The 23,687-nt window shown below is 37.3% G+C and overlaps 1 protein-coding gene across 1 annotated transcript in view; it reads right to left on the reverse strand.

The window, feature by feature from the left end:
* Positions 1-4,728: 4,728 nt before the first annotated feature.
* Positions 4,729-23,687, reverse strand: part of EMC2 (ER membrane protein complex subunit 2) — a 48,804-nt gene continuing 29,845 nt past the window's right edge. Inside the window, 6 exon segments of the mRNA XM_075415682.1 lie at positions 4,729-4,838; positions 10,914-11,018; positions 13,379-13,489; positions 14,634-14,715; positions 17,129-17,188; positions 17,359-17,444. Of these exon segments, the coding sequence (XP_075271797.1) occupies positions 4,752-4,838; positions 10,914-11,018; positions 13,379-13,489; positions 14,634-14,715; positions 17,129-17,188; positions 17,359-17,444 (531 nt within the window). The 3' untranslated portion in view covers positions 4,729-4,751.

Below are 23,687 nucleotides of genomic sequence, written 5' to 3' on the forward strand. Positions count from 1 at the left end.
GGACACTGAGGGGCTGGAGTGTGTCCAGAGAAGGGCAACAACACTGGTGAAGGGTCTGGAGAACAAGTCTTACGAGGAGCGGCTGAGGGAACTGGGATTGCTTGGTCTGGAGGAGGCTGAGGGGAGACTTTCTTGCTCTCTGCAACGACCTGAAAGGAGGTTGTAGTGAGGCAGGTGTTGGCCTCTTCTCCCATCTAACCAGCGATAGGACGAGAGGCAATGGCCTCAAGTTGTGTCAGGGGAGGTTTAGATTGGATATTAGGAAAAATTTCTTTACTGAAAGAGTGGTCAGGCATTGGAACAGGCTGCCCAGGGAGGTGGTGGAGTCCATCCCCGGAGGTGTTCAAAAAACGTGTAGATATGGCACTACCATGGTTTAGTAGGCATGGTGGTGTTGGGTGGATGGTTGGACTTGATGATCTTCGAGGTCTTTTCCAACCTTAATGATTCTATGAATCTACGATTCTTTGTCGAGCAAAGGAGCCAAGCCAACGGCAGGTGTCCAAGAGGACAGGCCTGTCGCCTGGTGCCCCTTCAGTCGAAGGCAAAGGCCAACATGCCAGCCTCAGGCGCGGGGCTGCGCGGGTGCCGCTGCAGTGATTCCTGTGCTGCTTGGGGCCGGGGCCCGTGGCGCAGACCCACGGTCGCTCCCTGGGGCCTGCCACAGCAGGCCCTGCTCCGGGGCGCAGGGGGGGAACCGGCCTTTGTGCCGCTCTCCAGCCCTCCTTCCTTCCCTCCTTCCAGATATGCGTTAAAAGGATGGCACTGCTTTACGGGGGGTTTCCTCACCACAGAACAAAATAAATTCACCTATGAAGCACACTGATAAAGGTTTTCCATTTCACAGCCAGGAGCTGAAAAACAATTTTCTCTACCAGAGGCGGTTTTTGGGGGACTGGGGCTTTTTTGTTCTGTTGTTGTGGGGTGGTGCTTGGCATTTTCTGGCGTGGGCCTTTTCATTGGGTTTTTTTTGTTTGTTTGAGAGTTTGGGGTTTTTGTTTGGTTGCTTGTTGTTTCTGGTTTTTTTTTTAAGAGGCAGGTAGATTAATGACCATTCACTTCTGAAAACCAGTCTCTGGGTCGAACCCAAGTTCCAGCTGGTGCCTACCAAGAGGATACAGACCCGTAAGGGTGCAGAGTCATTCCAGATAAGGCAAATGACTGATTTCAAGTCCTTTACTCTCCATGTAGACTCAACTATCTGTAGTTAAACAGTAGTTAGTCCTAAAATCTATGCGTGCACTGAGCAATGCAAGTACTAAGCAGTATTTCAAGACATACTAAGCAGTATTAGTTTTCTAGACAAAACCACATTCACAACTGTTCTAAGGCTCCTCCACTCTGCTGCTAACTGGAGGGAGGGTGGGAGAACTGTCCTCTCCCCACACACCGGGGTACGTGTGCAGTGCACAGCACTGCTTCACCAGAATGTATGGCTTAGACTTTAATGAGGTGTTGGTTTTAGAGCCGAATATATGGAAGCTCTTGAGTTACAAGCAGAATTATTATTGCAAACCTGACTACAACTACAGTTGGTGTTCTTGGAAGATGAGGGTGCAAGTAACAAGAAGCTAACAAATTCATGCCAGTAAGTCAAGTTTAATTTGCTTTCCTTTCCCCCTCCCTCCTGAAGCTGGCCGAAACACAAGTTCCACCGTAAATGCAGTGACTAGCAAACACGGGTGCCATCACAAATACAGCGCTGCCAAGAGGAAGTCCTCCGTTGACTAATAACAGAGTTTCCAGTAGCAACTGCAAGATATTCTGGGCACTGAACCGAAGAGATTTAGGGATATATTCTAAACAAGATGTGCTTTTTGCAAATACAGAATATGAATTGTATAACATTGGGACAAAAGGTTTTAAAAAGTCACCAGTAACTTCTATTACAAAGGCAGAACTAGAGGTTTTACTGGCTCTTCAACGACCTCTACTTCAACAGATAACAACACTAAGATCTCCCTATCAAGCCTATTATCAAAGTACGACTGCATAAAATAAAGACACAAGTCATTGCTACACAGTTTGGTACTGTTTTTGCTGTCGACTGAAAGAATATGAAAATGCAGCCTTTTAATTTGGAAAGAGGAGACGGCATGCTTGATAATAGTATTTTTGTGTAGCATTTGTCACTGTCAGAGCACAATACAGAGCATAATCAAGTTCATTTGTTAACTAAGTAACCCATTCTTTGAAAACCTATTCTTCAATGCGATGCAGCGTCAGTGACATATTAAAAAATCATTTACTAGAACTGGAAAATTAATTTTATAAAGAACATATTATACCACAGCTTCTCTTCTGTACCCTTTCCTTGCTCAGATTGCAAGGCATTTCATACAGTTACTTCCCCTGCAGACACAGGATTTTTTTTAATTTTTTTTTTTCATTTGAATACGGAAAAAACCCTGAACTTCCACTGCTGCAATTGAATAGTTCTATCAAAAACTTCTCAAGCATTTTCATAGAAGTTATTTATTTTGCCTTTGAAGTAAATACAAAATTGTCAGAAATATTTACTAGGTCAAATTGTAAGCTCTGCTATGTGGGAATCATGCCAAAATACAAGCACAAACCAAAGTGCTAAAAAGTAATTTCAAAACGATGCTAAGCAGTAGTGAAAACTAGAAAGTTCTAAGCAGCCAAATCAGATGAGATTTGTCATTAAATCACTGAAAACAAGAAACAGAGCAAACGTCCTTACAGAGAAACTGACATACTATATGACCAAGTCTGACACGGTTATGTTGAAAGTTGCCTCTGAATAGAACATCATATGCAGCACCTTCCAGCAGCACAGATACCCGCTGCACAAGAACACGGCAATGCTAGTTTTTAATGCCTTGGAAGTAAAATGTTCTGCACTGCTAAGCAAATTTAGTCTACAGCATGGCCTCCCACCATTTTTAATTTTAGAATGCAACCAAGTTATTTGAGATGTAGGTGAGATAAAAAAAGACTAATGAGGGTTTTAAAACTCTAGATGGCACACTCATACAGTAAAAGATTGTACATCTGAACAGAAATACGTAGGTTCACCTACAATACTTTCGTGGTTTTCCACCTGAAACATAACATAATCTACCTGCAAATACTGTTCTGAGGCCCATTTGTGAATTACTGTTATTAAAGGATCTGCACTATTCCCCCAACTTAGAAATGGGTGTTTTACTGCATTACTCTGCAGTATTTGCAGTTTCGTGTTAGAACAGTATTGAAGTAAGTTAGTTTAAGATTCCACATACAATTAAGTCTCATGGCACAGCACCCATCCTGTCACACTCCAGTCTACTTTGTGGATAATGGGAATGAGATCTTACCCATTTCTTAAAGGCACAGTCTCACGCAACTACCACTTCAGTTACGCACATTTTCAAGCTTTGCACTCGAAGGGGAAGTTTTTGTTGCTGCTTTGTTTTCAAGCAGGAGCTCAGCTTTGTTTCATTACATCAAGTGCAGGGTCATAAAAAGGACATTTTGATACACTGCCTCTAACCTACCCATCCAGATAGAAAGCAGCATAAAGTCTGAAACTCAGACCAGCTTGGATGATGGTAGCAGTCATGAAAATGACACCGCAGTATCTTTATTAGAATTTGTCAAGGGCATGTTGCTGCTGTCATGCAACCTACTGAAGCTGTAATAAAGGAAATGATAGCTGTGCAACTGAATTGCCACAGCACACATCTGAACGACATCCAGAATGATCAGAACGGCAAATTAATGAATTAGGCTGTTTTAGTAATTATCTGCATAAATAAACCAGTGCCTAAAAGACAAATATGACACAGATTTACAGTGTGCTAGATGTTCCATGCTAATGGTGTAAGACCACTTTTATCCTCCAGCAAGCACGAGGCAGTCAAACCATCCATCTCATCCTTACCGCACAGTAACGGTTGGTGACAGTGGAGAAGCTCATCCACCATCGCTTACACCACTGTGAAGGTGCACCCACATCATAGGCACAAAATCAGTGCAGACCAGCACGCAGCCCTGCGTTCAGATGGTTTTGAAATTCATGATGTGGAACATATGTACAACAAAGGACACCCGGAAGGCATAAAATAGTGCATATGCATATACTGATTGGAGAACTACATGGACATGGAAGCATTTGCCCACAAAGTCACAGAGAAGAATGTCTTTGGCCTTAAGCCACCACAAGAGCCCCTCTGAATGAGTTTTCTTCATTTCTACATCACTGGGTATCAGCTCGCTAATAAAACTATTAACATCAACTTTTTTCTCTAATAATGTGTATTCATAATCACTCCTTGCTGGTACATATTTACCAGAAAGTGTACATCTGTAGCATGCTTTTACTCTTAAATATGCAAATAAGATAAAAATTTCCAACATATGTTATTCACCTACATATATAAATTCATCACTTCCATTTGCAAGTCAAATAAATCACTGTCATTTTTTTAATCATTTAACAAGTTTATTTCTATAAATTATGGCTTAAAAGCAGGTACTGTAGATACAAAAAATCTTAAGAGACTGATGCGCAGCACATGTTATTTCTTTATGTTGTCTTTGTGCATAAGTTATTAATTTCAGTGGGTATTCATCACATTTCTCATAGCAGCAATAAATAGGCATTTTACTTTTCATAAAACATTATTTTAGATAGCATGTTAATCAATACAAAATTAACTTTTAACAGCACTAGAGTAACATAACCCATAGGTCATTAAAGGTTGATCATGGAATTGGAAAATGTAACGCTGGACCTCTATGCCAACCTAAGACTGAGTGATTTGCAGGGTCTCCAGCATGTCTTCCACTGCCTTCAAAGAGTACTTAGTTTCCTTCTTGCTGCGACCTGCAAACTAAACAATAACAAAAAAGGATTATCATTTGTCATATATCAGAAATACTGTGCATAGATCCTGTACAAATAACAGTTCTAAACTGTACTTTAAGTACCAAAAATTTACTCTAATTACTAAAAGCACAGCCTCTTTATTGTTTCACTAAAACTCAGCATTTTTACCAGAATACAAACTATATCACCCTTCCTCTAGTAAGTATGAAAAATACAACACAACTCCTTAATTTCACTCATCTGCTCTGAATTTGAATATTCAGCACTAACAAGTATTCCACTTCAAAACTTAACATTTATCTGTAAAGAGATCTTTCTGTCGCTGTTTGCTCTGTAAAGTTTAACCTAATTTTTAGTTCAGACTTGAATTTTGTATGTGATGCAAATTAGATTATATTTGTAATTTAAATAGTAGCAAGACTTGGACCTGTTATTTAAGCTAATCTATTTTCTATACTTGTTATAGTGAGACAGAGAAAATCTACTATAAAATTATCCAGTCATCATATCATTATATTTTATGGTTCAAAGTAACTGTAATGACCTTGTATTTGATTGTAACCTACTAGTACAACAGCAATTTTAGAGGGTATTTAAAATAAAGTCTGTCTTGCTAACAAAGGAAGATACAGCTTCATAAATACTACTTATGGCTTTAGATTCCCAAAGAGACAGGCAGCCAAGTTTGGGAAAGAAAGGGGTAGAAGGGTAGGAGATGTTCGTCGCTCCATGCTGACCTCAGAGGGGTTTTTCTAACTGTACGGAGGATTCCCATCACTCTTCAGCCACAGCTAACACAGTGGATTGATTGATTAGGTTAGTCTTCAGTCAAATGAAACCCTCAACCACTTTTAATGTATCTGCATTAAAAAGTTTTGCATTTGGGGTTGGAGGAGTGGTAAAAAAAATACAGAAGGAGTAACTACAACTTGCTGCTAGTAAAACAGCCTATTCTCCACCTAAATGTTAACATCTGAACACTCAATAAATTTTCAATTCAATGTTTTTTATTTCAAATACCACTGGTGGCTCGCATAGTTAGTCCTTGATTTATAATGTGTCCCTTCTCTCTCGTAATTAACTTAATTTAGCAAACTCTTCATGACCTGTTAAGAAAGATTAAGACATCAAACCCAGGTAATATCACACCAGCAACAAGCTGCAGGACCTGTCAACCTGCTTTTGACCCCCAGGCTACAATCTAACACTGGGATTCCCAATCAGTCCTGAGTTCTTAAAAAAATATTTTTGGCACAGCAAATGAAAAGCTATTTCAAATTAAATAGTTAGGAGAACAAAATGTTGTTATTGTGACAACACTTTATAGCTGAGAGACATACTGAAAACACCATATTTTCCTATTTCGTATTTCCAGATGATGAACTGATGTGCCATGTTTTGACCCTAGCAGGATGTATAAACCCATTCTTTAGGTTGGGCAGCTTCCATAGTGACCTGCAATAGTCAACTTCAGAGGAAAATTTAAGATTTCTTAACACTCTTCCAGGTGAGAGAAGGAACTTTTGTATCTGACAATACAATATCCTCTTTTTGTTCACACTAAACAAGAACAGTCCCAAGCAGATACATGGGGAGTCCAAATCCTTTCATAAAAACAAGCAAATAAAAAACAGAACTCAAGATCCTCCACTGAAAATTTGTTTTGATTCAAAGCATTCAGAGATTTCAATAAAAAGCACAGAAGCTTGAATATATTGTGGTCGAAAGGCACACTTGGCAAGACACACAGAAAGCACGCAAAGCAAAGCTTCAAAATAAGAAGAATTTTACTTATTTTACTCTCTTCAGGGACACTGAAAACAAAATTGACATAAGACATTAGTTTAAAAAATGTTACTTGCTAATTTCAAGAGTGGTTGCCTTCACGATACTGACGTGTACTTTAAGCTGAACAAATAAAACCAAACTCTGCGACATAACAAACAGAAGTATACTTGGAAATGTAATCACTTCAAATTTGCCCTGACGAACAATTATTTTGTCTATTCTGCCATTACACAGCAATTTGACTGATTGAGCCGGAATCCATTTCTTAAAATCATGATTTAATTTTCTGTTTCCCAAATGGTTTGTAACAAAATCACCCCTCCAACCACAAATAACACGTGGATTGCTAACACAACAGAATCTAGCGATGCACCCAAGAAGCACATATCTGGAAAATTACTGTGAGTGGGATCACATTGAAGATTTTTGTAAGCATTAATCAAACTTGCCTGCTTCTGCTGAAACACTTCTACCAGAGGACACGCTAAACCAATTACCTAATTGAAGAGTGCTAGGTACCTATATTTTGTTTCGATGTTAAAGTAACTGTGACTCATGTCCTCAGTCAGAACAGATACACATTCTTCACAGGGTCTGCACACAGAATATAGTCCAGTTTCTCGCTGATAAGGCAAAACTAAGCTTATAATAATAATAAACTCATAGTTCTTTGAATAATGAGTACTTCTCTAACATCTGAAATAAAAGATTAATATTTTTTTTCATTGTTTTTTTCACCCAGTCAATTAAATTTAAGTGGCCTAGAGAGTAATGACCTTTTCTTTCAGAGCATGTTAGCAGCCAGGAATTCCAGGTCCATGCAGCAGCCCTAGCTACAAAACCGTTCTGTCTTCCTTTGAAAGTTTACTTTTCTCCTAGATTAGGCACAGATGAGAAGTACTAATCAGCACGGAGCGCGACATATTTAACATCAAAATAAGCACATTAACCAGACGGAGCATCAAATATCTATGTTTTTAAGAAAATCATTTAATTCAACTACTGTTTATCACCCACCTTCCTGTAAAGAAACTGCTGTACAGTCTAAGCAACACTGGTGAAAGTAAGGTTTTCTTTTTACACCCAAAGATTGTTTTCTTTAAGTGACAATAAACTAAAAAGTTCCTCTGATTTCATACAGGAATGCACAGGAAAAACACAAATCAAGTGCCAAAGCAAACTTTCTGAATGGAAGAATAAATCAAAAGAAAGGGACCAGTAAAAATATTTCAAGTAAATTACATATAAAATAAAAAAAAACAACTATAGCCAGTGCTGAATTTGAAAAAATAAAGGCAGACGTCCAAAATTACTGAGCAAACTGCTTGCAATTAAAGTTCTGATCCAGACTGAAAATGAGGAGTGGTCTCACTGCAAGACAATTGCTCAAAAGTAACTTTTTGAATTAGTAACTTCATATATTAAAGTCACAAATTCATGTCATTTGTCTAGGCACCCAAGTCAGGATTCTAAATGTTCCTTATTCTCTAGAACATGAGTACAGTAAAAATTGTATTTAACAGTATAAGAAGGTCCAACTAATAAAACAAATCAATGCCAAACTCAACAAGCTCTTAAGGATCTTGTTACACTTTACAAAGCGCTTTGGATAACGCAAGGAAAGTGGGGAGGATTTATAGAGGTAACCCTCCACTAATAGAGGAACGCTGTAGGGGCTTCCACTGGCACAAGCCAGCAAGGTTTCATCCTTAGGTCCAAAAGACGACAATTTCCAACCACTCAACATGCTAAGAGAGCAACAAATAATACTGACTCACAGGGGAAACTGCCACCTACTACATCACCAAATGCCATTTGCTGTAGCAGCTGGACGTTTTAAGTGTCTGAGACCCACTGGAATGGCTAAACCCTTCTGCAGTCACGTAAGAAGCTCAGTAGGGTTGGGCTGGGGCAATCCTGGCCACCTGTGGTCACCAGGGCTTCTTGTGGTACTTCTGTGAAGAGGAAGGGGGTGTTCACACCATTTGCTCGCCAGATCCTAGCTTGAGCACTTAGATTTTCTGTATAGCTAGATTCCCCCTGTGATTCCAGTCAGATATGGGGTTCGTCACTCTGTCCCAAACAGCTATGAAGAGCAGCCGAAGTATGCAACGTATCACAAAACTATGAAGTCACAAAGAAGTTATGACGTGTTTTAAATATACGTCAGTCGTGTTAACGTGATCTTTTCTTGTAAGCATCAACCAAAAACGCCTGATGCAGGATCCAAAAGTGCTTCACAGAAACCGTGGAATTGCACTTTCCATTAAAAATCAAAAACAAAAATGCAAAACCAAAAAAATCCCCCACACATGGAAAACCTACCACCACCACCACCACTCCCAATACATGTCATATTTTGTTAGATATTGTGATGTTATCAGAAAGCCATGCAGAGAGCTAAAAAACAAAACAAAAAAAAAAAAAAAAAAAGAGAAAAAAAGGCAAGCTGTCACAATTAAACTTTCATTATATTTGGAATCAGGAGATGCCTATTTCTAGGTCTTAATCTTGGTATGTCACCATTCCACAGCCAACACTGGTTTTACGTTTTCATCCTGACACACCCTGAAAGTGGCTGTTTCCCACCTGCAGAAGTGCTAACAGGTCTCTACTGGTGATTTGAACTGGAAACTTCAGTTGTAATATTCACTTACAGCATGTGCTCAAAACCCCTCCAACATAAAAGCAGTTTATTTGATGAAGATTTAAAACATGCAATAATGGTTTTCACTCAAAATTCACACATCTTTTAAAACCTGTTTTCTTCTATTAACGGTGAATCCACTGTCATTCCGTTCTTCAAGGGTGTTTTGGGGGGTTATTTTGTTTGTTTGTTTTGTTGGGTTATTTTTAAATCTTGCAACACTTGGGTTTTTCATCAATATTGTGCTTAGCGGAATGTCAGACATACTGAAGTCAGAAGAAATCCTGCTTATTTATGGGAAATCAAACAGAGGTGGTAAGTCATACACACCTTACTGTCAGGAGCAGGTAAATGGTTTACTAATGAAAAACTGGGAGTCATTTAAACAGCAACACAGAGAAATATTTTAAAAGCAAAACAGAGAAATAAACTTTAGGCACGCAAGTATAAAATGCTTAATTATGTCCACAGGGATACAATATTCTTCACTGTAAAGTACAATGAGAAGCTACAGGGCCAATCAGGGGAAATGGAAAATATTTCAAAGTTCTAATACAGCAAAACCACGTCAGCCACAAGAAGCTGCACTCTCTGCAATGAATTAACATACAGTGTATTAAGAAAACTGCATTAGCCATAAAAAAAAATACTAATTTAATTCCATAATAGATGGAGCTGGTCAAAAGGCCATTTGGTAGTATTAACTGTGAAACAATAGCAGGAAGAGGAAAATTAAATATTGGGTTCTAATACTGAAATATTACAGAGAGAAAGGAGCGATACATGTATATAAAGTCTTTGGATTTAATATTAACATTTTTTCTCAGAATAAGTTCTGGGGAGAACTGGACAATAGGATGTTGATGTTCAGGATTATTCATACATAAACTTCAATTGGCAGATCACTCAGAATAGCTGAATGGGAGTCAAAGAGACATACTATGCTTGGGATACACGGAGAGCAGAGCCTATGACCTAAAACCCGTTTTCATTCATAGTTACAGAAAAGATATAGAGGCTCGTAATACAAAAGCAAACATAGATGTTTATGCATAACTTTTCAGATAGCTGAAAAGACTCATAACGACTTCAATAAGCTTTGATTGTGGCCTACAAAGTCTACATTTTCACAGTTCCATGGGCATTTTTCTGCAAAACTACGCAAAACCAATTTCAGTCACAATTACTACAGTAATTATTAGGAACACCATTAAATATGATTTTGAAAGGTCAGAATAAAATGAAGGAAAATACATTTCTAGAATTTGCATTTGTTTTCTAGTAAAACAGAATTTGATGACCGAGTCACTTAGGAATTAAGACATACCAAGTTTTATTGAAATACTTAGCTGTAGAACTGAGTCTTAGAGGTCAACATTACTCTAGTGTACATTCAGTTAATGTCAGTAGAAAAAAAAAATCTGTTTAAAGCTGGTAAGTAAATAATAGTAATTAATAACTATAAAATACCAACCTTACATTAATTAAGGCTTCCAGGAAATCAAACAAAAGTAGAACACAAAAAATCCAAGCAAATTATGCTGATTTACACATTGTATCTAATCTCTTGAACACCAGTTGGTGAAACTGCAGAAAAGAACTACAGAACATGTTAAGAGTATCATAAAAGAATGATGTACTAACCTGGTATGCTCTATTTATTTGGTTAGCTGCCCAGCTGGCATATTTCATATTATCTTTTTTCATTTTTGCACTTGCTTTTGGATTGGAAGCAATATGGCTGGCAGACTAGGAATACAAAAATAAAAACAATGTAACTATAAAATGTATGTGCACGAAGTAAACAGAGAGCATTCAGCACCTCTGCATTCAGAGCCCCACGCACAGTGATAGCGGAAAAAGAGAAAAACTAAAAACAGTTACTGGTAAACAGCATCCAATTAAGAACTAGCTAAACTTTTTAACAATTGTTTGTTCTAATTAAAGATAAACTAGGCTTCAGTTCAGTTGTGTGCTGAGTTAGGAACCAAACCCGGACACGATCAGTTAATCTAATTTACTTTTCCTAAAGCGAAACTTATGAATTAATTCTCCCCATTCAATTTGTTACCAGAGATGAAATAAAATACATCATTTGTGTGTCCAAACTGTCATTAAAAACATGTCATTTTTCCCTGTGGCATCAGAAAACACATTTTAAAATCTGATAAGACTCTATACATAGCCTATGCCCATCTTCACCTGAAAAAATAAAAAAAAAAACCTGAATCAAACTCATCTCAGAGACTTTTCCACTTATTTATATGAATCCACACTGCAAGGAATCATTGTAACTCCATCCCAGAACATCTTTCTGAGTGCAAAAGTACTTGAACGTAAAGAACCACAGAACCCTACTCTCACCCATCAATACAGAACCTCCACAGAAGGTTTTAAAACGGAGCATAGAAGCAAATGTCTACGTGAATACTACATTTCAAACTCAAAGAACGTTCCCTTGCAGCTACTTCCCTGAAACTACCTCCAGAAATGGGAGAGCCATGGGATTGTCAAAGCAGCCATGCTCGCACGAACTGAATTTGTGAACTAGCACAAGGTCAGGGTCCTAAGAGGAGGCATCATTCTCTCTGGTTTCCTGAACTCGATGAAATACTGACCAGCTTCCTTGGCAGATACGGCTGAAAGCCTCTGTGGACTGTGGATGATTTACCAGGTTATGGACATTCTCTGGGGACTACAAATGCTGGGCATGTCTATCAAGCACAAAGCAGCCGCCGCAGCAAAACCAGATCCTAAAGCCTGGAAATAGCGTTACAAAGAAATTACAAGCCAAATGGCAGATATAGAAGCAGCGATGGCAAGCTGTGCTTGGAAAAACCACCTAGTGAAATGTGACAGCAGCCAGCCGAGCAAAACTGAAGAACTGAAGCAGAGTGTACACGCATTTTTCCCAGTAACAAGCTTGTATTATGCAAATCAGGGTTTACACATATGACTTTCAAGCACTGTCAAAACAAAGACGTTTCTCAAATGCTTGGGTAATATTAGCTTAAGGTTGCCAGCCAGATCATCATAGGTAACACGCTCTGAATATACTTTACAGACTGAAAATAACAGGCAGGACATAAGATCTGACAGAGGACACGCAAGCATCAGTCACAATAAACCCTCAGGCCTGTTTTAGAACCAATGCAGAAGTCTATATGCATATACAACCTTAAAAATCAGTTTAGGCCAATAAACAGATTTGCTACAAAACTTACGCATATAGAGCTAAATGACCTAAGGAACAGCAAAGATACAGTCTTTGTTCCTTCTTGAACATACAAGCACCAACAAGACGGGCTAAGAAGACTAGGTCCAAGTTTCTTCGAGTCTTTAAGGTGGTGCGTAGCAAGTCCTTGAAAGGAAGCTCCTACTGCCTGGTATTCATAGGAAGCCTCAAAGTTATCTGCTGACACGTCCCTGCAAACTGCCCCCCTCCCAGGAGACAAAAGGGTGGCCTAGAATTTTTTTTTCTTTAAAAACACATGGAACCTTTCTGCTTTTGCCCCTTAAAAGATCTTTTAAAAGACCTAAGATCTAAAGGAATATCTTCACGAGGCCTCAGTATCTTTGGAGAAACTGAAGAAGTGGTGCCAGTACATGCTACCCATAGTTACTGTAGTCATGGCCACACTCCAGCCAACAATGCTGTGCAACCTAAAGACTCATATTGAAATTGAAAGTAGAAAGATGTATTTAGAAGTTGGAGTGAGGAAAAACACTGAAAAAACCCAGGCTGGTTTAAAAAAAAAAATAAAAAGGAAAAAAAAAAAAGCAGCCACCATACTGTGCTGGTACCCTTCGGCAGTTTACCATCCTGCAGAAAGGAGTATGATTTTAAATCATTTTTCAGGAAGTCACCTTCATATGCCAGTAATTATAATTCTTTGGAAAACTCCGGCAAGACTTAAAGATTAAGAGAACTTCAAGTAAGGAGTACTTACTGGCCTAAAAATTGTCCATACCTGGTATTTAAAAACACTGTTAACAATCTGAGCTATTAAGTTAAACCAAAAGAAAAACAAAAAGCAAATGGTGAAGGATAATATACATGCACAAAAACATATTCAAAATTATCATGGAAAATACATAATCATGCTTACCATATAAAGTCCAAACAAAGCTCTCATATTTCTGTTGTTAAGCTTCAGTGCTTGTGAAAAATACTTTCTTGATAGCTCAAGGTTTTCAAGCCCCCCTTGAGTGTATTTAACCTGTAAAAATTATAAGCTCCTGAAACTTGCATGTCATCCATACCTCGGGCATTCACTATTGAAGCAAAGATACTACGAAACTTCACTCCAGGTTTGTTTCACAAGATATTTCAAATAGGGCAAGTCCTACCAAATGCCAAATATTGGCTTGGGAGAAATATGAGCTCAATACACAAATTTTAAAATATTTAACTGTAGGAGAAAAGAGACCAGCATTAATTTAATTAATTTACTGCTACAAGAATAAAAAGTGATTATTTTGCATCTAGACATACTTACAACCTTGGGATAGTCTCTTATGAAAAGTATCACAAACTTTCAATCTAAAGCTAAATTCTGGCGGCTGTAAATCCCCACTAGCTCTATATTCCTTCACCACAGCACTACACCGGTACGCAAACCGACACAATGCCTTTCATTATCTCCTGAACTGCAAAACAGCGCACAAAGTTTAGATGATTACTCCACTGTTTTTCTATTAATTTTTCCTGTTATTAGATCAATAAAAAGAGAGAGAAATACTAGCAGACATGCTTCACAGTCTTTCTACCAGAAAGCTATTTAGACTTTCAATTTGTAACGTTAACCCAATTTTGTCCATACTATCAAAACAAATTAAACCCATTGTAAGCAGCTAACAGTACAATTTGGGAAAAAAAATAATATATGCCTTAAAAAAGAGTGCAAATGGCTAAAAACCTTAAGCTAAAACTTCTAAGGGCCCTCTCTCCCCCCAGTGCTCTTTCAGGCAAAATTGCCTGTGTGGATTGCACGATCTGGTTCCACAATCACAGACAATATATCACAACCTCCTAGGCAGCATTGTTGTGAAAAAGCTTAAATTCTCCTGCACTTCATTTGAAAAGTGCATAAACACTTCAACAAGAATAGTTCATTTAAAATGAATTTTTATCTTCAATAATTCCCGCCCTTACTCTTATATTTAGCTTAGTCACACTGCGTAAGGAAACACAGTTTTCTTAACATGTTAAGTTCTATGAGATGTTAACGTTCCCTGTGTACTCTCTTAAATCTCCTAGGGAAAAAAATTAAAGAAACAATTTTTTCTTCTATTTTCACCACTTCAGTAACACAAAAACAGAATATGTATTCAGATATAATTGATTTTTCTGAAAATACTTACTTCGGCGTATTGCTGACAGTATAAGTGGTTGTGTGGATTAGTCATCATAAGCTCCTCTAAGCAGAAGGCTGCCTTTGCATAGCTGAGGAATACAAAAAACAGTGACAAAATGAAACAGAGAATACAGTTCTTTCCCTCAGTTTCTTTACAGCACAATAAAAGAAGTTGTACTTTTCCCCTGTAACTGCACGTGATTCACAATTAAGAAAAACGTTTTATTTTGAAATGATGTTTGAAAATCAAGTTACTATTTTTATATCATAGATAGTGAAAAATATACAAAATTTAATAGTCTAGGTATATATGGAACAGCTCATGGAAAGCACTTCATATACTCATTTCTTATTAATAAGCGTCATTTCTGATCAACAAGAGTGACAAGTAGAAACAGGATTAGGAAGTATCAGACATTGAACTCCGACTACAAAATAGTTCATTTTTTCTACAAGAAAATTCAGCTACCTGAGGATTCACAAACCAAGCTACAAACCACAGCACTTACAGTGTCAGTTAACTTTACCTGCTTACAGTCAACCACAGAAGTGAGACCGAAAAACCACACTAAGAACAGTTCTAAAAATCAAACAGTCCAACTCCGTATATGAAAAAAGCATTACACCAGTCCAAATGGGCAACAACTTATCATGGCAAAAGAAAAGGCTAGTACGTATTCTTTAAATGAAAGCTTTCAGAAAGAATTAAGAAGGCAAGCTCAAGATGTAGGTTTATTTAATTATAAAAATCTTAGCTTCATAATCTTTCAACTAACAGAGCTTCCTGCAGAATTTGCATCTCCTGCAGGTACGTGGCAGCACTGTTGCACAGAGTTTACATGACAGGACTCCAAAACTCGGAGACACAATGGTTATAATGACAGTGTGGGCAGATATTTAATAACAGAGTAAAAGCAATTTAGCAATTACGAGATAGTATTAAACCATATAATATGTAAAATCTTATTTCTTAAAATGAATATATCGTGGTTTTCTCCTGTGCACATTATGATAGTCATGGAAGTATTTCAAATATTAATTTGGAGATAAAAGGATATCCACCTCATTCTTCAAAAACAGAAGCCACAGTCCTCATAATGGAACACAGAGCAGAACTGAGGACACTGATAAAGCAAATACACTGCTGAATTGTTTCCCTTTTTTAAAATTAACCTTTAGTTCTTTTCAGTCAAGATTCCAATTTTTTCCCCATTTAATCATTAAAATAATAATAATAATAATGATTCCCATAAAAGTACAGTGAGCACAGTCAATTTTTTCAATGAACTGGAGAAATTTCTACATATTATTTTTTATTGGAGTTACAGATGAAGACAAATACAAGCAAAAGCAATTTATTTCTCAGGTTTTATTACACAATTTTACAATAAAAATTATAGCAAAAAAACCCCAAACAGTAACGGAATACGTATGTTTGCACCACTCTATCATTCACTTTCGTACTGACAGATTTGACAAGCTTAAGTATTTTTCTAACCATAAAAGAAAAAAACCAGCTATTTTCTTGGAAAAGCGGCTGGTGAGTTTCCCAAAACTAATGGAAATCTGGCTATCAAAATTCTAGACGATTCCTTAAGTCAGCATTTGAAAGAGTTTAATAATTATCTTTGGGAATGGGGTGGAAAGAGAGGTGACGGGGGAACAAATTTTTCATCATAGTGAGAATGGCTATTTCTTCCTTGAGAATTTGATTCTTTTACTGCTCTCTAGAAAGGAAGGAAGGAAGGAAACAATGTGATATAATTCAGGCTGGGCTGAAGAACTATAGAAGGGAGAAAAAAAAGATATGCCTTTGGGTGGAGGTTAGAATTAATGCTGCGATATTAGAAAACTTGCACTAAGGCTTTGAGCTAATCCTCTCGCACTGGGATTTCCTCCTGTCACTACAGCAATATAAAAAGCTAACAAAAACATTAAATATCCAATAAGCAAGCTACTACAACATTCAGCATTCTTGATTGCATTGGGTTTTGCACCCAGGTAACCAGATGCCTCTACTCTGGAATCATGTTTTGGTTTTTGTATTTTTGGTTGTTTTGGTTTTTTTTTTAAAGGTTACTAAAAGTTCTTGCAGAAGTAGGCTAAAAGAAAATCAGAATATCAGTCGTTGTGATCACCTGATTTTAGAAGAATTTAAATCTATAACTAGTAAAAACATCACTTCAATGAAAAACTATGGGAAATGTGCTGTTTCCTGCTACCCTCAAACTACTTCTTTAAAAATAACAGATTTATAAAAAATGACTGAATCATACAAGTAATTAAGTAAACTGTTTCTGTTTTAAAATCAAATGTCTTCTTAAAGCATTGGTAGTCAAATAAGGTTGGTAATTATTTCTTGTTGATGCTTGTTATATTGGAAATGAGGCAGCATGCTTGCTAACATCATTCCTTCAAAAAAAAAAAATCACTGAGGTCTTTGACTTACACAGAGTAGGTTTCAATTTAACAGTCTTTATGTGGACTTAGCAAACAACTTACTCATGTTCATTGATGTAAAGTTCTGCAAGTTCATGCCAAGCTTCTTGGTCTCCAACAAATCTGTATAGAGAAGACAAGAGAGGAAAAAAGGAAAAAAAAAAAGAATGTGCAAGGGATTCTGTAAATGATCAGCATGGAAGCAAAAGCGTAAATCAAATGCAAATTCCATTTTAATTAAAAAGATTTATCAGAACAGCAAAACACAATCCGTATTCTTGTAAGACACTCACTGTTCCAGATACTCATTCAGCTCTCGGATGGCCTCAAGATTTTTCCCCTGGGCTTTTCGAATTGCAATCTTACGCTTTCTTGCTGCCTATGGGTTGACATTAATAAAGGATTAGGGTCTCATAATTCCCTGGGTTTTTTGTAAAGAAAGCAATTTGACTGTGCAAATTATTATCTCAATACCAGTGGAATTCCACTGCAGCGCAACTGCTAGGTTGAAGTTTATAAATATACCCCATGACACCCCACTGAGAGACTGAAAACCTCTTCTTACAATCACATTACGTATGCTTTTCTTTGAAGGCACAAACTATATGTATTATTTCATTCAAATAAATGACTGTCCAGATTCTGGTAATTACAAAACAGCAGGGGATGCTAATCTTCAGCCACTCCAAAGACCCCCACCTTATCATTCACAAGATCCTTGACTATAGAGATGATGACTAGAGAGATGGTGACTGAGTCTTAGAGAATCCCACAGACGCATCTTGTTTGACACTGTATACATACAGCTTTCAGCCGTTCTTAAAGATTCTTGTTGGAGTGCTGAATGTCATCTCTAATTAATGTTGAATACACACCAATTTCATAAGTTTCTCATCATTCTTGGAGCACAAAGTAGGCTCTTCAACATCAAAGGAATACAAAATAGCCATTTCAGTGGCAAAAGTGAGCAGTACTTCGATATGCAGGTGGAAAATATATATCAGTACAAACAATATAAGAATGACTTGTAAGAATTACAATGTATTTAAATTTTGAACTCCATAAATGTTGTTACACACCACAAGGAGAAAAGATACACAGAATTTTAACAGTTGATTATTCTGTACTTCAATCCAATATTCCAGTTTCTGAAGCATGTTGGTTACAGTTCTCTAAAAGCAGTTTTTAGACCTCTCGGAGTTCTGAATCAAGATACACTGCAGTTGCAATTCAAAACAGAGGACATCTTCCTAGCAGTCCAACAGAGTTTGAAGCAAACAGCACTACACCTCAGCCAGCCTGAAAATCATCAGATCAGGAATCCCAACAGAATGAAAGCAAAACCAAACTCCAGCATAACATGCCTCAAAGAGCAAACGCCACCAGCCTCCTGCCTTGTCTATAGCTACTGATCTCCTGGGTGTTCCCAACTGCTGTAGTCAGACACGAGAAGAAAGATGGTCTGGTGTGTGTGACGTGTCTGTGTGTACACACACACATACACACCATTTTTCCATGAGATAATATCAATAAAAAAAAGCACCCACTTTTCCAGTAATGAAGTCCCATTGCTTATTCCCTTCACAGCTCTGATGCCACTTCACATCTTACAGAGAAGTTATACAGTTGGGTATCATCCTACAGAAGCCTCGACAGCACAGGAATCAAAATCTTCAATTATTTTATAATTTAAGGTAGCTCTGAAATTAGTTGCTGCATGATGTACCTTCCCAAGACCACAGTCATATATAGTCATAGAATCATAGATTGGTTTGGGTTGGAAGCGACCTTAAGGACCACCTAGTTCCAACCCCCCTGCCACCGGCAGAGACACCTTCCACCAGACCAGTTCCTCAGAGCCCCATCCAACCTGGCCTTGAACATCTGCAGGCAGGGGGCATCCACAAGTTCTCTGGGCAATATACTCTGAAGGAGTTGTATTTTTACAGTATTTTAAACATAACTATGCTCTTAAATAATTTCTTATCCTTTGATCATCATTTGAACAAATTTATTGCTTTCAGAAGAAGAGGAGAGTATTCAAGTGAACTAGTTCAAACTACCAAAACAGCATAGCTAGAAAGGCTTTTAACACTAACTGTAGGTTTATTCTTTGAGTTCATCCCCTTCACTTCCCACACAAACATATTATCAATGAAAATTCAGTGAAAATGACTCAAGTGAGGAAAAAAATATTTCACTCGTCTGCTTAAACGCAAGGCACAGGCAGAGAGAAAAATCATCAGAATGATCACGAGACAAATTAGGACGCAAGCAGCATGGTGGGTTTACCCACAGTCATTTTGTTGTCCGTCCACCACTGCTTTGCCAAACTGCAACCTGTGAAGTTACATTCGTCATTCTGCTTTTACTGGGAGACATTTGTCTAAAAGCCATAACTGACACTGGAAATTTTAACGCTGACCACATTTATCACTATAACAATAATACACACTGCTTATTTGAGTTTTTAAAACTAAGATAACAGCATAATTAAACTTATTTTTAAAAAATATAAAAAGAATAATCCCATACGCTTATCATACTGCTACTATCACTAACTAAAAAAAACCCCCAAACCCACACAAACAACGCCATTGCTCTCTATCACATTTTATGAAGAGGTCTCAAAGCATTTCATAAAGCAAGTCAGCATCCTTGCTATGGTGGGAACACCAGAGCTGTGCTCAACTCACTACCCAGGGCTGACATTATACACAGCCCAGTGACCTGCTCACTGAGCCTGAAAACTGAAAGCAGGGACAGTGGGGATAACAGCGTGCACAGCCAAAGAAGCGTGCCTTGCAAGTACCACTGATGAAAATAGCAGGTTTTCTGCAGGTGACAGACTATCTACTTTAAAAAGTAGGTTTTGGATTAAAAATTCAGTTGTTATTTTCAAAATATAAATAAAAAAAACAATCAAGGGACTGAACTGATCAAAACTAAATTGCTTGAGAACTGCAATCATCTGTTTAATATAGAACATCAATCATTGCCTTTGACAACTTAATTTGTGATGGCAAACAGGAGCCACCCTCCATTTTCGTTTCTAATGTAACTCCTTCAGTCGCATGCAAGTCTGTCCTCCAAAAGAGTCTGGAAACAGATTTTCTCCACGGTTGCTTTATTTCTTAACCACAGCACTCCCAAATTACGTAAATCACTGTAACATCAAGACACGAATTTATGAAAAGCTACAACTATTTCTAGTCACAAACATAAACTGATGTTTACCTATAACAAGCCCATCATCTAATGCAATCAAATAATGAGAATAAAAGAATCAGACATAATTAACATGTTCTGATGGTAGCACTTACGAGTAAAATGAATTACATGCACATTTGAAAAGGCTTACTTACTTCTAAACTGCACCAAATCCCACAATATTTCTTCAAAATTATATTTTTTGTTTCTCATTTGAGAAAAGTAGAATTTAAATCTTCCTTTTTTTTATCCACCTTCCTTATCACAAAAAAAAAGCAGCATCTGGGCTTGAAATCTGCATTCTCTTCATCCTCAAATAAACCTTCAAAAATGCCAGGATAAATCAGTTTATTTACCGAGAACTCTTAGTTTACAAAAACGAGGCTCACACACTCGAAACGGTGCTGACATTTAAAGGATGACCAAAATGTTGTATAGTAGCACAGAGTTCTTGAAAGTCTCTTTAAAACTGCTGGGAAGAAGTCAAGGAGGGTGTAGGAGTTTTTTAAGAAATTACTAACATTCTTCAATCACATAAATAAAATTGTAACGCAAATATTCTGAATGCACTGCCAAGACACATACACATAGGTGTTCAGAAGACCTGAAGTATTCAGATCTGTGATTCCTAGGAGCGGTAAGAAAGACTGAAATACAAAGAAATTAAAACAAACCACTACTGCTTTTATCTGTATTCACAGACTACCCTCCCACCTGACTTTACAGCTTTCTTTGAATCATGAAGACTATCAGTTAGGGGTTTTTTTGAAACAAAAACTGAAATTCAGTATGACTCCACTAGACATTGCTTTAAGAAAAACATATACGACACGGCCTGCACTAAAACCAGGACACGGGCCACTCTGTGTGCTGTAAACTTCTAATTATTATTCTGATTTATATAGTCCTTGAGCCCCTATCGAGCTCCCTTTGCGTATCAGCTTCGTCCTCAGTGAGCTGGGGCTCACACTCAGAATGCTTACTGAGCATCCGGAGGAAAGCAGCATAACTAACAACAATTTGCACACATTGCATCAATTTTTCCTTATTTCCACCAAATTAAACAAAGTGTTTTACTGCACAGAACCACTGCCAACACTAACAACCACTTTACCAGACAAAACCTAGTTATTTTTCAAGGAAAGGCACTCCCACCGATTCTACAGAAGCTTTGCCTAATATTTATTTCATACATCCGATTTATTACCTCTCTTAGTATCAGCTGATACAAAAAAAAGAGGCCACTTCATATGTTTTATTACGTTTCAGGGCTCTATTTTTAGTAAAAATCTCACATTTCAAAATATAATGTGATTTTTAAGAGACTTATTGCAAGATACTAAAAAATATGCAGAGTACAGAGTACAAATCTGTTCAGTCATTAATTTCAAGTCCACTAAGAATAGCCATAAGAAACCTAATTTTAACTACAAGATTTGAGATTATTTTGAAATCTATGAAGCATACTAAAGTAGTTGGAATAATTCTATTAACAAAGATAGAAAAGTAACATTCACGAGTGACATTTCAGCTCTTTGCATCACACCAGCAAGATTTTTAAGAACAAGCCTGCAAAAGTGAACTCAATCTCCTTTCTCCTTCCACCTTAAATCAAAAGGAAAAGACAGAAATTTCAGTGCTGCAACAGGATCTGCAGTGTTTGACCATGCAGAACGTATGACACGGAATTCCCCCTATCAATTTTCCAGAGTTCAAAACAAAATGCTGGAATGGTTATTGGCAGATTCTGTAAATCCAGCATTCTTAATGGAAAGATATATGCCATCGTAGAGAAACACTTCTACTGTAATCAGTATCATATGGACTAAGGCACTTCAGTATGTCACATATTTATTAAACAGCGAACCTTTCCAAGCTATTTCTTTCAAAGGCTAATAATCCCCAATCTGGCAGAAGAACTAATCATCCATTTGTCATGATTCCTTTTAATTAGCATTAAGCAGACTCAAAGTGAGGATTTGAACATTTATCAACTTCTGCATTTGATTACTAAAACGTACCGAGAGAGTCTAAGATTGTTCTAAATTTCATGGTTGCAAAGAAATTATTAGTAGGAGAATTTTCAGAGACTGACACTTCTAAGAAAAAAACGATGTCCTATCTGTTTAATTGCTGCAGCATTAAACAAATTATATGTTGCATCTCAAAATTAAACTTTTTGATTTTTTAAATTTTTTTTTATCATATATTTAACATTTTAGAAAATGTGTTTGATTTAAGAGTTTGACACAGTAAAATAATTTCCTTCAAATTGCAAAATGAAAATCAAAACAGAAGTGTAAACAACAACAAAAATAGAGAGAAGGAATTACACAGACGTCAAAAAATAACACATAATCTGAATACAACCACAATAAGGAATGTACTTTTACCAGGCTCGGAGTTTTTTCATAGATAACAACGGACGACACTTAAATCTTGCAAACTAATCTCTGCAAGCACAGAGCTGCCGAGCTGAAGCTGCTCCTGTAAGGATAATGTCAAAGCCTAAGTAGCAATGGTGAACACAGCTTTTCACAGGGTTCTAGAGGGAATTCAATAAACAATGGCCTGTAAAGTCTAGCACAAACACCAGCACACAGCAAACTGGTAGAAGCTATAAAGGCTAAAAAGCTAAAGCCTGGAATCAGAAAATATTAAAAATGCTATATACCTATAGCTATATAATACCTATATACCTATAGCTAAAAATGCTATATATCAAGAACAGTTTACAGAGAGGAAAGTAAGCCTTCCTAGATCTACTGGAGTTCTTTGAAGGAGTTGCTAAGAGTATGCATGAATAAAGATCCATCTAAAAGTAAACTTTGACTTCAAAACTAATCTCAACAAGATCTCTCACTCTGAAGCAGAAAGATTTGAAGCAAACTAAGCTGCCACAGGGTAGGAGGGGCAGGTCTTCATGTGGATAAATAAATTAGCTAAAAGATATGAAAGAAGAGAAAAGAGTTCTTGTTTACTAGTCAGTTCTCTGCACTGAGAACACCAGTCGCCCACACTAAAAACTACTGCTCAGTATCTTCAGACCTGATCTAACAAGGGAATTCACAGTGATGTGCTAAAGCCAATCGATGATAATGGAGTTACTTACACATAAAGAACGAAAGTCAACTTCAAACAACCGCATTTACAACAGCGAATGTCAGTATGATAAAAAAGCCCTGAAATTTAATCTAGCTAAAGGGCTGCACACAGGGTAAAACAATACTAATTTAATGTACACAGCAAAAGCTCTCTGAATTTGCCCAGCTAGGAAGGAGAGGCTGGAGTTGCAATAAACTGTTCTATAAAATGTCGGTTCAATGTTCAGAAGAGGTCTTAAAAAACAAACCGAAACCCACCACACTGTGATGATGGAATTATCAGAAAAAAATACAGAACAGAACACATC

Source organism: Opisthocomus hoazin, chromosome 3 (assembly GCF_030867145.1).
Source record: "Opisthocomus hoazin isolate bOpiHoa1 chromosome 3, bOpiHoa1.hap1, whole genome shotgun sequence".
NCBI lineage: Eukaryota > Metazoa > Chordata > Aves > Opisthocomiformes > Opisthocomidae > Opisthocomus > Opisthocomus hoazin.